At 44.8% G+C, this 14,946-nt stretch overlaps 1 protein-coding gene across 5 annotated transcripts in view; it reads right to left on the bottom strand.

The window, feature by feature from the left end:
- Positions 1–14,946, bottom strand: part of ANO4 (anoctamin 4) — a 288,919-nt gene that overhangs the window by 172,229 nt on the left and 101,744 nt on the right. For 3 of the 5 annotated variants that reach the window (XM_060245247.1, XM_060245245.1, XM_060245248.1), the window contains exon 3: positions 10,862–10,972. The exons of the other annotated variants lie outside the window; for them this stretch is intronic. In XM_060245247.1, coding sequence (XP_060101230.1) covers positions 10,862–10,972 — 111 coding nt within the window. The remainder of the gene's footprint in view (positions 1–10,861; positions 10,973–14,946) is intronic. 5 annotated transcript variants of the gene reach the window in all.

The raw sequence follows: 14,946 nt of genomic DNA, 5'->3' as shown, positions 1-14,946 counted from the left end.
AAAATTGGTCTGCAGTAGAAGAAAGATTGTAGTACAAGATTCATATGATTTTGCACCGTGGTATGTGTCTTTAACAAAACCATAGCTATATGGCATGAAAAAAGCTTTTAGTTCTTGTGGATTTTGATGCACTGACTGAGGGAATGTGGAACAGTTTTTAACCTATATGGAAACAACATTTCTGTTTAAATTCTTTACATGGCAGTAACACTAAAACATTTTTGGAAGTATTTGGGTTATAAGAAATACATTTTATTTAAAGAATACATCACTGGAAGTATTTGCTTCTTCTTTCTATGTAATGTTTTGATAATTAAAAGCCTCCTTTTGTAGATAGCTGTGCCACCCACTGTAACTACTTCATCCATTCCACTGCACTGAATACAAACACCAAATACACCGAATTCTATTGACTGGATATAGACTCAAAAAGATAAATAAAAATATTTAAACATCATAAAGTTTGTATTGTAACTAATTCAGTATGGAGAAGAAACTATGGGGAAACCATCCAAAAGAGACCACCTGATGCTGGATATCAAGTGAGGCACACATGCATCTACAACAGTCTAGTGGCTTCTTCAGGTAAGCAGGGAAGTGTCTAGGGAGGCAAACTGAAAGGAATGTCCTGAAGAGATTGTTGTGTATTGAATAGGTAACAATTTTGTGACTTAAGTGTTACCCAGAGCAGGGAATAGGCTGCCCTGGCCTCTGTCATCCTGCTGGGCATATTGCTAGTCTTTTATACAGAAACACTTTTCCTAATATCGCTCTCAGTCACACTTTAGCAGTGAGATACAGGGCCAACCCTACCACTAGGGAAGCTGGCAATTATATAGGGCGTTGGCCTTCTGGGGGCACCGAATTGGGTTCCCCCCATGTGACTTGGTGATGTTATCAGTGGGGGGGGGGCACCAGAAGTTAGCTTTTCCTAGGGTGCCATACAGTCTAGGGCCAGCCCTGGAGAGATATATGAACAAGATACCCAGTGGTAGGATCTCTGAAGAGTGTACTGGATAGTGTCATGTCTCCCCCCCACCTCCTCTAGGGCTGTGAACCTCCAGGTGGGGCCTGGCGATCTCCTGGAATTAATACTGATCTCCAGATTATGAAAGTCAGCTCCTCTGAAGAAAAATGGCTGTTCTGGAAAGTTTACTATATGGCATTCTACCTGCTGATGTCACTCACCTTCCCAAACTCCACTCCCAAATCTCCAGGAAGTTCCTAACCCAGAAGTGCCACTCTGCTATCCTCCGTAACCCATCATCCATGACACTGCTGGAAGAAGCATCCTGATGAAAATTCCCTTCTGTAAGCCCCGTGGGGTAGAGTGGTAAGCTGCAGTACTGCAGTCCAAGCTCTGCTTACAACTGAGTTCGATCCCAGCAGAAGCTGAGTTCAGGTAGTCAGCTCAAGGCTGACTCAGCCTTCCATCCTTTTAAGGTTGGTAAAATGAGTACCCAACTTGCTGGGAGTAAAGTGTAGATGGCTGGGGGAGGCAATGGCAAACCACCCCGTAAAAAGTCTTCCAAGAAAACATTATGTGACGTCACCCCAACTTGGTGCTTGCAAAGGGGACTACCTTTACCTTTTTTTTAATAACGGAAGTGAAAGTAAGATATTGCTACAGATTACTTTTCTCCATCCACCAAGGCCCATGATCAAATGGAGAAAAAAAGATGAGAGCTAGGCAGTACACAAATACCACAGATAGCATTTTTCTCTACTGTAGTATCACATGGGAATCACAGTATCCATTTACAGAATCATAGAGTTGGAAGGGACCCCTCAAGGGTCATCTAGTCCAATCCCCTGGACAATGCAGGAAATTCACAACTCTCCCCACACGCCCAGTGACCTCTGGGGTCACTTCTCAATCAATATGTTTTGTGGCAACCGCATTCCGTACAACTGCATTTTAAAGCTGGATTATGTAAACTGTGTTTAAATAGAAATATGACATAATTAAGTTTAATGAAAAGTATTGTTAAATATGTTCTTTATAACAAAGAGATTCAGAATTAAATGAACTGGAGTTCACAAGGACACATATTTAATAGAATTTCTTTTAAATGGCTATTTTATATTGTTTCTTGGTTTGCATTCAGAGGAGGCCAGCACTGCAAGGTCAACAGAACAGGAAAGAAACCAGATTCTTACTGAAATTTAAAAATTTAAGAAAAAACAACAATCACCAGTAGCAGTAGATTTTATTGTTCAGCAACTTGTGGCTGACACTGCAGCAAAATAAAACAGTTCCAGAACAGGGACGGAAAAACTGAATTTGAAAAAGTATAGAAAAAGTGCCATTTATCTGTTTGGTTCCTTCTTCTGCTCTTGTTAGATCCTGTCTAGGGTGGACGAGACTAACCCTGCCCCTCTGGTGGTTCACAGGCCAGCAGGGGGGAAATGGAGGAGGGGAAATATAATAGCATGGCACTAACTTGCAATGTCACTTTCAGTGAAAAAAATGGAAGTGATGTCATTACACCAGGGCAACCCTCTAGGATTCACCCAAAACTATGGAGTTCAGGATGAATCATAGAGGGTCCCCCCAAAATAGTGATGTCACTTCTGGCACAATACCAATATGCCTGTCCCTGTTCCCCAGTTCCTCCTAGCATGTTGCCAGCTGTGGATGGCAACGCTAATCCCACTTCACCCACCCTAAATTAAGTGTCCCAGTAGTGTCAGCATAGATCTGTATCAGCAGCTTCGGGCAGGCTACAAATACAGAAAAATGGCTTTGCTATAAATTAAATATTTATTTACTTCTATTTGTATCTCGACCGCCCTGCAAACAGGCCAAATAGTGTCATTCTCCTAATCAATGCCTTTTTTTGAGGGAGAGTGGTATACGAACATCCTTTTATGCTTTTTAATGCATTCTGGTTTTCTTCAAGGTTTTTTTTTTTGTACAATTCTTGCTTTCACTAAGTATGTTCTACTAAGTTTGTAAATTGCTAGCTGCTGTGAACCCCTCTTTCCCTCACAGGATTTTAGTGACTGCCACTGCATTTTTCTTAAATGTTTATACGCAAGTTTCCTTTTCATGGAGTAGATTTTATTAGCTTTGAAAATTGTTAACTGTTTCTTTTCTGGAATGTTTGCAGTGCTCTCAACAGTTTTTTTGTACAGCTTTTTTGTTTATACTACTTTCATATCTTTCATTTCTCCTTTATGAACTTACTTCTGCTGAATAGCCCATGTTAAACAAGAGAAAAGTAGTTAATTAAAACATAACTAGCTTAATGCTCACACAATAATTGTGTATGACTGTGACAAGCCCTCACCCATTAATAGCAGCAACATTAGAACTGCCAAAAAACTATCCCTATTTCCTGCCCCTTCTGCTCTGTCCATGGGCAGTAAGAGATGTCCCCTCTCCTGTAGTCCAAATTCAGGCATGCCACACTCATGTCCACAGGGGCACAAACACCCAGCACCCATCTTCCTCTGTTCTCAGGCATCTGGAAAGGGTGCACCCCACTTTGTTGCCACCAAACATAGGAGCAGCAGGCAGTGGAAGAGGCCCACTCCCTCTCAGCAGGGACAAGTGGAAGGGGAGATCTGTACAAGAAAGGCTCCCCATGTTCTGAGTGCTGTGTTTGGGACCCCAAGACAGTCCACCCTTCAAGAGGTCATGCTCCCAGGGACACTGAAAGTGTCACCCAAAAAGGGCTAAAGGGAGGGCTCAAAAGCACTCACTTGCTTCATTGGTGAGATAATTGCAGTAGACAGCCAACCATTCTTCCCCGTGGAGGACATAGCCTTTTGCCAGCTGCTACACCACCTGGCTCCCTGGTACACTGTCCCCTCCCAGAGGGCTATGAGCCCTCTTACCCGCCATGCACCACTTTGCAGTGGCTCCAGTCAAGGGTGAGCTCTCCAGAATACAAGGCTGAACCATTCACTTCACTATGGACATCTGGAGCTGCCAGAAACACAGCTACCTTTCTCTCACCATGCACTGGTGGCACCTGGAGGACCTCACTGTCCACATTGTTGGGCCCAGGCCTGCCATCTTGCTACAAAGTGATTCTGCTCCATGTACAGGGGATGAAAGTAACCACATGGTGGGAAACATTGCTGCCACAGTACAGAGTAGCCTGAAGGAGTGGGTGGGCAGCAGCAACATCATCCACGGTTACATGGTCACAGACACTGGCACCAATATGCTGGTAGCGGTGAAGAATGCACACTCCAAGAGCATTGTCTGCCTGATGCACATACTTCACCCTGTGCTGAAGGATGGTCTGGGGCTGGGGAGCACTGTGAGGCCCACCTGGGACTCTGACACACTAGAGTTGTGGTCCTTGCTTGAGATCTGCCGGCAACTGGCTGCCTACTTCTAACACTTTGCATCAAGTCTGCATGTTTGCTGCAAAAGGGGGAGGGGGATTAGCCTGAACACCAGCTCATCCAGGACCTACCCACCTGATGAAAATCCACATATGCCATGATAGCATCTTTGGTGGAGCAGAAAAGCATGGTACATGACATCATCTCAGCATCAGCTTCAAGAACTAGCTGACCCTCTCTAAAATGGTGCATGTCCTGAAGCCCTTCTGGGATATTGCCAACATGCTCTGTGCCCACACAGCCAGCCTGGGGCAAGTAATCCCCTGATCTAAGGGCTGGGCCAGGTCCTGCACTACAACCAGGCCACAAGGGATGGCTGTACTCCCACAGGTGTGGGCCTTGGCAGAGATGTAAGAACTAGGGTTGCCAGGTCCGACTCAGGGAATACCCGGGGACTTCGGGGGTGGACCCAGGATACTTTGGGGGTGCACCCAGGAGCAAGGGTGTGACAAGCATGATTGAACTCCAAAGGGAGCTCTGGCCAACACGTTTAAAGAGACCACACACCTTTTAAATATCTTCCCTCCATTTGGAAATAATGAAGGATAGGGGTACCTTATTTTGGGGCTCAAAGAATTAGATCCCCAGTCCAATCCTTTTGCAACTTGGGGGTTGTTTTGAGGAGAGGCACCAGATGCTATGCTGATAATCTGGTGCCTCTACCTCAAAAGACAGTCCCACCAGAGTCCCAGATATCCATGGATTGATTCTCCATTATACTCTATGGGAACTGGTCTCCATAGGGTATAATTGAGTGCCCAGCAGACATTCTGCCCCCCCCCCCCACTTTCCGATAACCCTGAAGCAGGTGGAGGTCCTCCAAACTGGGGGATCCCCTGCCCCCTACTGGGAATTGGCAGCCCTAGTAAAAACTTTGTATAGGGTTGCCAATCCCCAGGTGGGGGCAGGGGATCCCCCAGTTTGGAGGTCCTCTGCCTGCTTCAGGATCATCAGAAAGTAGGGTGGGAAGAGGCACTCCATTATTCCCTATGGAGACCAATTCCCATAGGGTATAATGGAGAATTGATCAACGGGTATCTGGGGTTCGAGGAAGCTGTTTTGTGAGGTAGAGGCACCAAATTTTCAGCATAGCATCCAGTGCCTCTCCCCAAAATACCCTCCAGGTTTCTAATGGATTGGACCAGGGGGTCCAATTCTAGGAGCTCCAAAAGAAGGTGCCCCTATCCTTCATTATTTCCAATGGAGGGAAGGCATTTAAAAGGTGTGTGATCCCTTTAAATGTGATGGCCAGAATTCCCTTTGGAGTTCAATTATTCTTGTCACAATAACCTTGCTCCTGATGCCACCCAAATGTCCCCTGGCTCCACCCCCAAAGTCCCCAGATATTTCTTGAATTGGACTTGGCAAACCTAACTTGATATCACATGTGTAATGGGAGCTTTGTGCCTTCCAAACACCCCAGCCATTTTCTGTTTATTTTATTTACTTATTTATTTATTTAATATCTATCCTACCCTCCCCGCCAAAGGCAGGCACAGGGTGACTCACAAGTTAAGGGTCACACAATCACATTAGTGTGATCAAATAGGATAAAACAACAATAAAAACATAAAAATAATTATTAAACATATACGTGTGCTAATATCATGGTTTCAGACGGCAGTCAAATTCTAATCATGGTTAGCGGTTCTAGGAAATCCCAGGATCACCATAGCGTGATGAGGTAGACCGTTGGCAGTGTCTTTATGGGCCAGTCCCATTGCAGAAGGTGTTTCCATCATGAAAATGCATGGCGGAAGAGTGCCATTTTGCAGGCCCTGCAGAACTGTGGGAGCTCTCACAGTTTTGTTTGCAACAAAAACACACAGAGATAAGGAGCTGTAACCCTCCTCTGCTGCTGTTTTTGTGTCAACAAGCTATTCCATAGAGCCATTATTGGCTTCATTTTAAAAATCACATTTCTTATATAGCTACAAATTTATTACATAGTGTAATGATCGTAGGCCCGTTGAGGCCTACAGTGAAGCCTATATTGGAGCAGGGGCGTAGCTAGGGCTTTCGGGGCCCGGGGCCCAAGATTTATGTGGGCCCCCCTACATGTGTGCATGCCGCCGGAAACAGGAAGTGACGTCACTTCCGGTGACGGCATGCCACCGCCGGAAACAGGAAGTGACATCACTTCCTGTGACATCATTTTCCCCCGCGCCACCTGCTGGAAACGGGAAGTGACATCACTTCCTGTGACATCATTTCCCCCCGCGCCACCTGCCGGAAGCAGGAAGTGACATCACTTCTTGTGGCATCACTTCCCCCAAATGACATCATTTCCCCCAAATGCCACTGCCGGAAACAGGAAGTGACTTCACAGCACTTCCTGTGACGTCCCCAAAAATCCCCCAAATATCACCGCCGGAAACAATTTTGTTCTCAAATCCTGTATATATTTCATCAGTATATGGGATAAGGCACTTTCTCAACTGTGCTGCATAATGCAGCCTATTTATTTTGTCCTGTTTGCTCTGTTGGCTCTATCTGCACCACCTTCATCACTTTCGGGGTGTGGATCCCCCAGTGGGGTGGGCTCCCGACTCCCTCCGCCGGCTGTTTCTGATAGCCCTGCGCCCCCTCTTTCATTTGATACGTGTCCCGTGTGGGTGCCACCCTCCCGCCGGGAGATGCCGCAAAATGAGCCCCCCTTGAGGCTTATGGCGGCAGGGCTCGGGGGAAGCGAGCTAGAATGCTGTTCTTTTGAGGGGTTATAGAGTGTTTCGAGCCCGTCCCTGTGGCATCAGTCCCATCGTTGTGGGACCCAGGGGGGCGGTGCAGCGATCCACCGAAGCAGCCTGTCACTAATAACACAGGTCAAGATGCAGGACAGGAACCTGGAAGTGACTGACAGGCTGCTTCAGCGGGCCGCTGCGCCGCCCCCCTGGGTCCCACAACGATGGGACCGATGCCACAGGGACGGGCTCGAAACACTCTATAACCCCTCAAAAGAACAGCGTAGACCTTCTGGCACTCTATAGTTCAGCTCCCAGAGGTCCACAGTTCTGGTTTCAGAGCACCACTGTTTAAAAAAAAAAAAAATCAAAGAAGGGGACAGAAAATAAAAAAGGAGGCAGCAACATTAAGACTGAAGTATACTCAGCTGGTGCAAGGCTCTCTTAAGGGGTCGAAGAGATGCCAGCAAACTGAGACACACAGGGGACCAAACACAACTGCACAAGTGCAGTCAAGCAAATTTGGGTACCACCCCCCCATGTAGCCCAGTAAACAGACAACAAACACTGCCTTATTGAGGGTCAGGCCACTGGCCCATTGTGCCCAGTCATGCCCAGTATCTGATTGACAGGAGCTCTGCAAGATCTCCGATCAAGCTCTGACCCTCGCCATCCATGATCTTTGCCACAAGAGATTCTGGGGACTGAACCTGATACCTTGTGCATGCCAAGCCTGTGCTCTACCACTAAGCCACAGCTCCTCCTCAGTGTAATGTTTCTTGGCATCAATGTGGGTAAGGAGACACCCAGGAGCTTGTTAAGGCCAATTCTGTTTCTACATCACCCTCAAACTTGAGTACCTCTGGGCTTATGTCGAATCTAAGAATTCAGCTTCTGTTTGGAGAGGTATGTATGCCTCTTACGCTATCCATAAGCCACAAAGACCAACCACAAAGCTCAGCTTGGGAACAAGTTGAATCTTAGGCAAGTTAGCAAGACAGTAACAGGCAGGGCACAGCTCTGCTTTGCTTGTGAAACTTTTGCCACGCCAGATGATGTCAACAGACGTGGACAAGTGAGCATTCCAAAAAGCTTGAGCTCAGTAAACACCAAGCATACCCAGTAACCTAATTGGCATTTCTACCTTGTTCTTTCAGCAATCTTTTTAAAATATATATATATTTTTTCCCTTGTCAGATTTTAAAAACACAAATCTAAATCCAAAGGCGGCAGCAACAGGACTAAGCCCAAATTATCCTCTAGCTTCTCCCCGTACTTTGGACAGGGATTTCCCAGAGGAGATCGCCACGGAGAAGACGGTTGTGATTTTTTTAAAAAGTGAAATGCCCCTGAAGAAAGCCCAGAGAAGCACAAAAACAAAATGCCCTTCTTCCGAAAAGCCTCAGGGCTCCTCCTCAGCAACAGGAAATCCTTCTGGGGCCCCCGCCACACTGCAGCCGCCCGAGGAAGGGCGGAATGGCAAGGTGATAGGCAAACAAACCCCACACTTCAGAAGTCGGCCTGCTTCCCATGCAAGGCAGCTCGCCCAGGCTGGAGCCTCAGCACAAAAAGTTAGAACTTTGGCAGCGCCCTTCAGCGACTGAAACAAAAAAAAAAAACAAACCCTGTTGGGCAGCTGCTTGACTGACAGCTATCAATCACTTTCAGGGGGCCCCTGGAATAAGAGATGCGGTCACAGCTTTATGTTGCAGGAAAGCTGTCTGTGCCACAGGTCTCCTTTGGTTCTCCTCTCCTCTCCTCTCCCCCACCCCACCCCAACCCCACCTTGCAATGTGTCCAGTTTGGCCAGATCCTCGCCCTTTCCTCTGCACGGTGCCCTCTATTACCTCTCTCTCTCTCACACACACACACACGCTCCTTTGCAACAACAGTCCTCAATGGTCTCGCACTGCGAGGGGAGGGATGGGGAGAAAGGCAGAAGAGGAGCGAGAAACTATAACTGCGAGGACGCAACTTCGCCCGTTTTCCAGCGGGGGGTTCCGCAGGGCGCTTCTCCTTACCTGCTTCCAGGGCGGCAGAGAGTCCGGCGGCGGCGAGTCCGGCGTTGGTCGCTGGAGGGCCTCCAGCGACCAGCGCCGGCTTCTCCGACGCCCTCCCCGGCCTCCGCCTGCACTAAAGGCCCGCGCGCGGGGCCCTGCGGCAGTCGCGGAGCCGGGGAAGCGTCGGAGAGGCAGGCACTGGTCGCTGGAGGCCCTCCAGCGACTAGCGCCGGCCTCTCCGCCGCTTCTCCGGCCTCTCCGCCGCTTCTCCGGCCTCCGCCACCGCTGCCGGGCCCCGCGCGCGGGCGGGGAAGGCGGCGAGTGCAGCCGGCTTCTGAGGGGCCCCTCTTGGCATTGCCAAGGGGCCCCCCAGACCCCCCAGACCTGGGGCGACCCGCCCCCCTCCCTACGCCACTGTATTGGAGTAGCTATAGGGCCTACATTTCCCAGGATCCCTTTGGAGGGAAAACTTGCCCAGAGGGGTGGGACCTGGGAGGAAAGCATAAAAAAGCCAAGCCACAGACAGGGTGTGTTGTCTCTGGAAAGGGTGCAATCAGGATTGTTGTTTCTGAAAAGGCTGCAGCAGGAGGGTGCCCTCACTCCAGGGTGCTAAGCAGGGCTTTTTTTTTGTAGAAAAAGCCCAGCAAGAACAGGAACTGTGTTCCTGTGCATTCCGGCTCAAAAAAAGCCCTGGTGCTAAGTCTCTTGGTATTAAAAGAAGGGAACATCTAGTTAGACATGTCAGGACTTTTATTTCTTTGTACAAACCTTTACTGTTTTCCATATTCACTGTTGTCTAAAAGTTTTTACAACCCAATTGTTTCTTCTTGCGCACTTACAATAAACCTTGTTATACTGCCTGGGTCCTCATGTCTTTTTTGGTGTAATAAATGTGTGTAGTCAGCTGAGGAACCCACTAGCTAAAGCTTATACATGCAGGTGCAGAGCATACCCACCAATAGGGATGTATTAATCTACCCTACACCTGGGTCCAGATTCACCCATCCATCGGGGTGAATTCTTCTCTGCAGATAAATATAAACACATGTGAAACTGGCAGGGCCACCCCCAAGTTTACAAAGACAAATTATTATGAAGGACAGAAAGGCAGATCAGACAGGGAGTGTGGTGGCCCAGCAGAGTGAAGCTGACCTTCAGGAAGGACAACTTGTCCATCTTGGCTGGATCCAAGTGGGAGTTGAGAAGATCTCCCAGGTGGAAGAATACCCCTCACTCTGGATGCTGGTGGGAGGGCAGGAGAGGCTGCACAAGGGAGGTTGGCCCAGAAGACAGCCTCGCATGACCAGTATTCGAGGGGATTGGCAGAAGGGGGTTCAGGGGACTCAGTGAGGTATTCCCTCATCATTACCTCTGCAGAATCCTCCACCATGGCATGCCTGCTCTGCCCACCACTGCTGCTGATCTCCCACTTCACTATTTTTTTGCACCCAAACAAAAAGACTAGAATGAAAACAGCCTAGCAGAACCATTTTCATTATCTCAATCAGTTTTCACAGTAAAAGGAGTCAATTAATGCCTCAGGACTGATGGGGTTATAAATTATTCCACTTGATCTGCATGCAGATTTCACACTGACAATTTATCCATAAGATCTTTCACAGCTTTCCCCCCCCCCCCCTTATTGCATTGATTAGAATACTGGATATATTCACTGATATAAGAATATTAATTGCGCTGATTTATTTGAATCCATTTTGAATATGTGGTTGTGGTTTTTCTTTTAAATGTTAGCAGGTGTTGCATCATCTCTACCAGGATTTCTAGTGTTAAAAATCTGAGACCCACATAGTAACTTACTTTCTTGAATTGCATTAAGAATTTCTGAAAAGTCCACATCTCTCTTCTGAACGTCATGCCTTATCGGTATTTGCATTTCCAGCTGGCGACCTTGACAATGCTCTCTTCCTTCTAAAGAAATTGAAGAGATTGGCGGAGTTTGCAATATTTTAACAGTGACTCCAGCAAAGATAGATGGGACAGAAGCAATGTTGCTAAAGCCATCTGGACTTTGGTTTCTGTATAATGCTGAGGAAGACTGCACTCACATGCCAAGAATTCTCCATTTTGCATTCATTGTGACTATAAATGCAAATCCACAATGAAGTTTTCTACACACTTTCCTCCGACAGCCATAATCTTCCCCATATGTTTTCTCCAATGCGCTGTTTGATAGCTCTTTGAGGGCTATTAAAAACATCAGTAAATGGTACAGTGCTATAACTTTATAGTACTGTAGCAATTATGTCGAAAAGCCCTCCTGCAGTATGGCTTGGAAAATGGCAGCCACAAAGGGCTGACAGAAGGAAAATGGCGCCAATGTGGACAGATACTTTGAAAATGCACACCTTCCCAATTAAACAACATGATGATGCGCTCAGACATCTCTCTTCCCAAAATGATTGGAGCAAAGCAGGTTTTGGAAAGAGTGTACTGAGCATGGAGCACAGTTAGACCACAGTGTCACATAGATGCTCCAGAAATAGTTTAGTAGCTGAAGCAGAGAAAACCCTTCAAACCAAATTTATCCTAGTAAATTATGAATCTGTGAACTTTATAGAAAAGTATAATTTACTACTACAACTCTATTTTAGTATTAACAGTCCCTGAACATCCTCTCATAGAACCTTTGCAATGCTAAATCTCTTTTCTGGTTTGCTCAAAGGTCCTGTTTGGGTCTAGTCACTTAACTGGTAATACCAATTAACATCAGACTCCTATTCATTGCGGTTTCCCTGCATGTAGAAATCCTGCAGTTCTAATTAACACATTTTCTTGTGTCATTTCAGATCTCCTGTGGTAAACTCTCTAACATGTGAGTGAGCAGGAATTGGATTAAGGTCAGATTTGCTTGTAGAATCTGCAAGAGATGGGTGAAGACTTATTGCCACTTCAAAATTAAAACAAATTATTTCTTATTGTTTGCATGTCATAGGCTGCGGTCAAACAACAGGCTTAACACATTTTGGGCATGTTTCTAATTTTATCCTTAATTTTTTTGTGCTGGAAAATTTTGTCTAAACATCCACCCATAACCCACTGCTGTACCCACTCACCCCATGGCTGACCATTCAGATTACTGCGGCAAAATAGCCACAAAGTGGTTGGTCAGGCAGCAACCCTTTTTTTTTGTTTTTTTGCACAAATGCTCACAAGGGTGTATTTGAAGCACTGATTTCTTTTTGACAGCTCCACAATCTCTCTGCCAAGTACTGTGAGCATTGATTCCTATACAATTGCATTTCTTTTCCAGAAATCACTCCCTTTCCTGCCTGATCTTACTCCCTTTCGCACTAATTTCCTATGACTTTATTTCTGTGGCACTGCCTGAATGCATCCTACACCTTTTTTCTCTCCCCATAGAGCCTACCTTCCAGAGCAATATTATGAACTGGCTTGGAGTAAAGTTCCACAGGTGGAATCCTGGCCACTGATATAGGAGCCTAAATAGGGACTATTTCCAGTGTTGTCCCACCCCAAGAAATGGCAGAAAGAATAATTTTTATTGAATTTGTCACTCAAAAACAATCCCCCTGAGGCTCCTGATCTCAACAAAATATTGTGGTGAAGAAGTTCACAAGCAGTGATTCAAAACCCTTGTGTGAAGATAATTGCTAACTGCTAACTGATCGTTACTAACAAAAAGGGGCAGGGGGCAAAAACAAAGGTTCAGACTTCCCAAATGGCTTGACTTTGCAACAGGAGTTTAGATATCCAAAAGTGCAGAGTGAAACCAATTATAGCCATAAACCCCAGACTTCTCCCAGTGTTGGAAAACTTGCAGTCAAGAAGAGGAGAGAGTGGGGGCCTGTGACTTATAAGTCACAGCATGTGACTTATATGAGGGGGGAGGGAGGTGATTATTGGGAAATGGGATACTGATTGAATGTGCTTGGACTGAATACAGTTTGATTGTGATTTTTAAATCAGCAATGATATTAGATCAAACAGCTTATCTGACCGCAGCCACAGAATTGGCAATATACTTTGATTTTGCTTTGAAAATGACTTCTGGGACTTTGTAAGTGATTAAAAGCTAATGACATATAGCAACATATAGCAGAATATATAAAATAAAATATCAATGTTTTGTTTTGAGTGTTCAGGTCTATGTGGTTCTTTCTTTTAACACATATATTTGGCTGTTTAAACATAACCATGGAATTCATAAGACTACCCACTAGAGCTGCTGTCTGCAAGAAGGCAGGGTCCAATCTGGCTCAACTCCCAGCAGTTTTAACTGGACTGTAGACACATCTATCTGAATCTCACAGTGTTTCTTTTAACCATGGCAATTTCAAACTCATTCCGACATGTAAACAATGTGGAAAGAACAAGAAGGAAATATCCATTTCTTCTATGGCAACATAAAAATACAACAAAACAAGAAAATAAGCAAAAAAGACACAGCTTGTGACTTATATGAGATCATGAAAGCAGGAAGCCAGAGCACATAATTTCATCCAACTGATATTGGACAAAGGTCAACATGCCAACTCTTTATGAAATGCTGCAGCATTATAAATTATGTTGAAGAGGTTCATGATGTATACATTAACTGCATGTGTTGCAGTGCTTTATAACACTTTATAGAAAACAACATAGGCAGACAATCCATGCTCAAAATCTGATTGCACATGCAAAACAAGTACATTATTGCTAAAATGCTTTTTTAAAAAAGCAATGATGTGCAATGTCAACAATCCATTTTAAAAAGTTGTTCTGTCCCTATGTACTGTAATACAATGCCTGGAACAGGATGAAGACATGTTGAGAGTTTGAATTAACATCAAATATATTCAGACTTCAACAAGCGTAAACAGACTAGCCAGTAGGGATATAGGCTAGAGAATACATTTCACACACTACTGGGAGTGTGTAGCAAAATAGCACTTCTGCATGTTTTTTTTTTTTTTTTATAAAATTTTTTATTGTTATGTATTCCACCACCAATCCACCTCTGTGAGAGTCCCAGGCCATAGATACATTATAATAATCCATAAATTTATAACTATTAACATTCCGTCCAAATACAACTCCGTCACTCTATTTAAACATCTTATCCATTCATTTTCTTATTAACCAACCAATCGTCTTAAATTGTTTAAACTTTTCCAAATATCTCACCATCTTCCTAAACCATCCCTCCTCCTGTTCCCTAACCTTTAATCCATTCATTCTTCGTATCTTCATCGTTAAATACTCCAAAACAATTATACTATTCATTCTATCCCTCCAGTGATTAATTGTCAATTCCTCAGCTTCTTTCCAATTCCTTGCTATCACTTGTCTTGCTGCTACTAACATCAAATTAATCCATTTACTATCCTCTTTTGATCTTAATCCCACACCATCCAAATTAATAATTGCCATTGCTTTGGATATACTTATTTTCCATCCCATAATCTTTGTCATCTCTATGCCAACCTGCATCCAGAATTTTTTCACTAAGGGACAATCCCACCACATGTGACTGAAAGTTCCAATTTCTCCACATTTCCTCCAACAATTTTTACTCCCTGATTTAGAAATATAATACATCTTAATGGGTGTATAATACCATTTCTGTATCATCTTCAATCCCTGCTCCTGCACTAACCTAGATGTTGTAACAAAGGGAGGTAATCTAAACATCCTCTCCCAATCTTCATCTAAAATTTTATCTCCAATATCTGTTTCCCAATGTTCCTTCAAAAATTCTCTCGGGGATTTCCCTGTACCTAATAAAATCTTATACAATTTTGAAACTATTTTTGACTTATCTTCTCTATACTCTTTCACCAATTTTTCAAAGGGAGTATTAATTCTTTTACCAATATTTTTAAGTTCTTCCTCCTTCAGCAATGAGGAGATTTGACTTTTTAACAACCAATTAATATTATTCA

This window comes from Heteronotia binoei, chromosome 8, assembly GCF_032191835.1.
Source record: "Heteronotia binoei isolate CCM8104 ecotype False Entrance Well chromosome 8, APGP_CSIRO_Hbin_v1, whole genome shotgun sequence".
In the NCBI taxonomy this organism is placed as follows: Eukaryota; Metazoa; Chordata; class Lepidosauria; order Squamata; family Gekkonidae; genus Heteronotia; species Heteronotia binoei.
Note: the sequence above shows the minus strand (reverse complement) of the source record. Positions and strands in the feature narration are given on the sequence as shown.